The 5,206-nt window shown below is 47.2% G+C and overlaps 1 protein-coding gene across 1 annotated transcript in view; it reads right to left on the bottom strand.

Annotated features, from left to right (window-relative positions):
* Positions 1-716: 716 nt before the first annotated feature.
* Cradd (CASP2 and RIPK1 domain containing adaptor with death domain) overlaps positions 717-5,206 on the bottom strand; it is a 161,874-nt gene continuing 157,384 nt past the window's right edge. The window contains exon 3 of the mRNA XM_031349066.1: positions 717-1,423. Within this exon, the coding sequence (XP_031204926.1) occupies positions 1,122-1,423 (302 nt within the window). The 3' untranslated portion in view covers positions 717-1,121. The remainder of the gene's footprint in view (positions 1,424-5,206) is intronic.

The following is a 5,206-nucleotide window of genomic DNA, read 5'->3' on the forward strand; positions in this document are numbered from 1 at the left end:
TGCCTGCCTACCTCTAGTCAACTTGTGCACAGGAGAACCACATTCTAGGATAGCTACACGGGTCCTGCTGCCTGGAAAGAAGGGGCCAACAACCCTTGCATATGTGCCTCACAGGATTGCAAAGAGGTCCACATGAGAACACACAAATGAACAAGCTCTGAAAAGGATCGTTTCAAAAACCCTGCCTGGTAAGTTTTTGTTTATTTGCTTTGAGATGGGGGTCTTGCTAATAGTTGAAGCTGTCCTGGAACTCACTGCGCAGCCCAGGATGACCTTGGGTGATCATCCTGCTTCAGTCTCTTAGATGGGATTACAAACATGTATACCTGTCTGGCTAACACTGTGCTGTTAATGACAGGCTGGACAACCCATGACTCCCCTCAGGAACTCAACGCCTTCAGCCATTCAGGCCTCAAGGGAAACACTGTGCCCCTTTGTCTCTGATCCAATGCCTTTAATAAATGGACAGTGATTCCTCATGCAATCTGTTAAGATGAAGGGCTTCCATTCTCTCCCTGGCCTGTGCAGGGAGCTTCGATGTCTCATGTTTAATCTATACCTCCTGCCTGAGTTATTTATCTCCATCATTGCATGGCTGCTATCAATCTTGTTCCACTCCCATATTTTTACACCCTCCATCTATGCAACAGAAGAGTAGTTTGTATTTGTGTGTGTGTGTGTGTAATATAATATTTTCTCATGAAAGAGGCACATTCTACACCACAATTCACTTTTTATTGTCATCATAATTATGAGGAGCTAAGTCCACAGTCCAGTCTCCAGGCCCCATAAGTGTGGCTGCCTTGTATGCAGGACACCTGCATGTGATGCTGTAACATGATTTTATTTTTGGTTTGTGTTTTTTTTTTCTGGCCTTACGTTAAAGGGCAGCCACGAAGTTCAAAACTGTAGTTACAACAATGCAGTCTTCAAGCAATGAATTGCTGAGCCAGTATGGGAGATGGACGGTGTAATCTTGAGTAGAATCCAGATGTTCTCTTTCCGTCTAAGGATCACCGGAAAGAAAAACACTAGCCCAGAACAAAGGCACCTGCTGAGTAAAGTCCAGTTCAGCCTGTGTGACTTGGGAACCCACCCCCCAGCAAGTGGTAGGGGTCAGGTCACTCCAGCATGTGCTGGAGCAGCGAGGGGTCAGCCTCCACTGCCTGGAGGCCCTTGTGTAAGCTTAGGAAGGTGGCCTGCTTCCCATAACGCTGGCGCCAGCGGACAAAGGCTTCCACCACCTGCGACTGCACGTTGTGGGGATGGTTGGCCTTGCAGCGGTAGATGTCAGTCTGGGACAGTCCCAGAGACAGCACCACGGGCTCCCACTCTGGGCCCAGCTTCTGGGCCAGCTGGTTAATCTGCCGGTCTGATGGGGAGCTGTTGAGGATGTGTGAGGGGATTCCGGACATCCAGTCACCTGAGGAGGAAAAGAACAGGAAGTTGAATAAGGCAAGCACCTCAGGTAAGGAACACTTGAGAATGGGACGGGGCGACTATTCCCGGTCTTTTTGCACTGCTCGGTTTGGTGGGCTGAACGGTGACATTTAGCATCTCTGAAAAGTGTTCACTGCAGAAGATCTGAGAAAAGCTGCCAAGAAGAAAAATCCATGGATAGTCACTCATTTCCTCCTCCTGTGTATGCAGACAGACAAACAGACAAACGTGTATCATGCACACGGACACACTGTTTTGTCACAAGTTTGGTTTTTTGTTTTTTAAACTCCTGTCTCTTTTTGTCAGAAATCATATCAAGAGCTCTGTCTAAAAGCCACTCTCTTCAATACCAGTCTAGGGCCAGCAGTGTGCTACTCCAAGCTGTGAGTGCTGCTCCCCTTGAAGGGACGTGGGGGGCTCGAGGCCAAACCAGCAGCTCCTCTCTCCTGGTGGCCTCAATATAAAACATCAGAAAATGTACAGAAGCAAGAAACCAAAGCATCCCGCCTCCCTGAGGAAAAAGCAAGCCATAGGAGACAAGATGTGATGGGAGAGGAGAGCAGAGGCCATTCGAGCGGTCTCACCACCCCAGCCAAGCCAGAGGGCCTCAGAGTAGGAAGGAGTAGGTGCTGAGGAGAGCTTGACCTCACACTTCCTAAACAGGATTCCAATTGCCTGAGTCTGCCTCCTATGAAGAGTGCCAGTGTACGGCTGTAACTATGCACTGTACCGCCATAGACGTTCTACCAGGGGTCTAACTGGGTGTGAGCCACAGATCGAAGAAGCTAAAGCTAGCCGCCGAACAAGAGAATGCTGGGTAAAGAGGGTAGTCCAGCCCCTCCTAAGGGAAAGGTGAAAATGCAAAGGTGGAGGAACTGGAGTGCGCATGGCGGCGAAGGCCAAGGGCAGTTTGAGAGGGACTCCAAGCATCCAAGATGACAGCACTGACTGCAGGTTAGGCGGGGGGCATATGTGCCACAGCATCTGTATGACACTTGCTGGCCAGCTGCATCGCAGTTTACTTAGTGTACTCCACAGTCACCAGCCCTTGCTTTATTTTCTGATTCAACAAGAACACAAAAGATCCTGCTAGAAGAGCGGTGGGTCCCACAGCCTTTGTCTCTGACTCCCGAACCATCAACTGCCGAGATTCTAGGGCAGCGTTGAAGACCAAGTCAGTTCTGCAACTTAAAAAGGATCATAAGGCACTCTGAATAATGAAGATGTTATTGCTGTTCAATAAATCAACAGCAACGATTTTATTGGTTTTATAAAAATAGGAATAATTTTATAAAAACTTGAGCTCATTAAAAAAAAAATCAAAACCCACAGAAAGTATAAAGAAATCAAGTCATCCATTGTCCCACCTGGACTCCTCCTTACATGCTGTGCAGGAAGGTAGCTAGATCTCAATGACATTAAAAGTGGCAGAAGAGCATACCTCAACCACCTGCTTTTAGTCATGCTGGAAGGTAAGACCCTGACTGTCCTCAAAACCTACAGCTAATACTTAACACAACGATACCAAGGGAAAAGATTATAAACACTTGAAGGGTTGGGGGAACCCTCTGACTGCAATACTCGGGAATGCACACTGTGCCTCCTCCCTCCTGCCCCTCACAATGTTTGAGTTTTGTTGCTTTTGCAGGGTGCCTGGTATCTTCTTGATTCTCAAGCCTGGGTGAAGGCAACAGGATGGTGCCCTTTGCTGTTGGGTTGCAACTGGTTTTCTACTGTGACTCTCCTGTTCCTGTGTCTGTAGTATTGATGTGTGACAAATGGTCATTTTACCACATGTTGCAGGATTTTCCCTGTCCAATCACATTAGAGCAGTGGGAGCCTGCGATTGGAGAGGGAAAAGGGAGGCGGGGCTAAGAGTCAGAGACAGAGACAGAGAACTTCTCAGAGTAGGAGGAGAAGGAAGAGGGCTGCGGACGTGTACCTGCATGGCGTTTTCCAGTCACAATTAGCTATGATTTTACAAGGTTAGAAATATTGGGATAGGGGCTGGAGAGATGGCTCAGTGGTTAAGAACACTGACTGCTCTTCTAAAGCCTGAGTTCGGATCCCAGCAACCACATGGTGGCTCACAACCATCTGTAATGGGATCTGATGTCCTCTTCTGGTGTGTCTGAAGACAGCTACAGTGTACTCATATAAATAAAATAAATCTTTTTTAAAAAAAGAAATATTGGGATAAAGCTTTTATCATTTTCAATTGGCTCTGAAATTATTGTATTGGCATCTTGTAAATTGTGATATTATTGATACATATATCTGATTGGTTAATTAAGCATTAAGAGTCTTGATTCTACCAGGATACTGGGTATTGTTATGACCATGGGGTGTGTGGTAGTAAGAGGAACTCAGTTCCCCCGCCCTCACCCCCACTGGAGAGATGGCGGACCGGCAGGAGCCCGGAAGCATGGTCTAGCCCTGTGGAAAGTTTGTGTGTTTATTTTTTAATATTTCCCATGACAATCACAAGGTAATTTTTTACAAGAGATGTTCACAGTTGTTGTAGTCTTTGAGTACTTTCAGGTCAAGACTGTCTATTGTCTCATTAGAACAATGTCTTTATATTTAGAGAACCAGTTCTATATTATTTCATACAATTTAACATCATGCTTTTGAATTATAAACATACCTTTATGCTATACAAACAATTTTATCCCCCTTGAATAATTTTCAAGTTTATAGACCTTGTTCCTATTTTGTGGTTGCGAGTGTTGCTTTGGAGAATTCTGGTACCAACTTGGTTATCCAACATTTTGAGTAGAATATTATTTGGCCTTCTAAAGAAATAAAATCCTGACATGTTACAACGTGGGCTAATCTTGAGGACACCGTGCTAAATAAACACTGCCTCTCCAACAGAAGGACAAGCACCCGGTGGTTCCATTCATAGAAAGGACCTAATATTGCCATGGTCACAGAGGCAGAGAGCAGAGTAGCTGCTGGGACGGAGGTGGGGGGGGGAGGGCGTTGGTGGTTAGTGGGTAGGGGTTCAATATACGTAAGATGAAAGTTTCTAGAGGCCTTTCCCTGTCTGACATTTCTCACATTTTTGTTTGTCTGTGTGTTATTTTATATGCTGTTGGTGATTTGGAGTCAGGGTTTATTTTTGCTTTTGACTGCTTTCCCTTCAGTTCAGTGGATACTGAGGAGGGACCATCAGGTGAGAAGATACTGAGGAGGAACCACCAGGTGAGTGGATACTGAGGAGGGACCATCAGGTGAGTGGATACTGAGGAGGGACCATCAGGTGAGTGGATGCTGAGGAGGGACCATCAGGTGAGTGGATGCTGAGGAGGGACCATCAGGTGAGTGGATACTGAGGAGGGACCATCAGGTGAGTGGATACTAGGGAGGACCATCAGGTGAGTGGATGCTGAGGAGGAACTACGAGGTGAGTAGATACTGAGAAGGGACTGACCATCAGGTGAGTGGATACTGAGGAGGGACCATCAGGTGAGTGGATGCTGAGGAGGGACTATGAGGTGAGTGGATGCTGAGGAGGGACCATGAGGTGAGTGGATGCTGGGGAGGGACCATCAGGTGAGTGGATGCTTAGGAGGGACCATCAGGTGAGTGGATGCTGAGGAGGGACCGACCATCAGGTGAGTGGATACTGAGGAGGGATCATCAGGTGAGTGGATGCTGAGGAGGGACCGACTATAAGGTGAGTGGATGCTGGAGAGGGACCATCAGGTGAGTGGATGCTGGGGAGGGACTGACCATCAGGTGAGTGGATGCTGGGGAGGGA

Source organism: Mastomys coucha, unplaced genomic scaffold, assembly GCF_008632895.1.
Source record: "Mastomys coucha isolate ucsf_1 unplaced genomic scaffold, UCSF_Mcou_1 pScaffold4, whole genome shotgun sequence".
NCBI classification, from domain to species: Eukaryota; Metazoa; Chordata; class Mammalia; order Rodentia; family Muridae; genus Mastomys; species Mastomys coucha.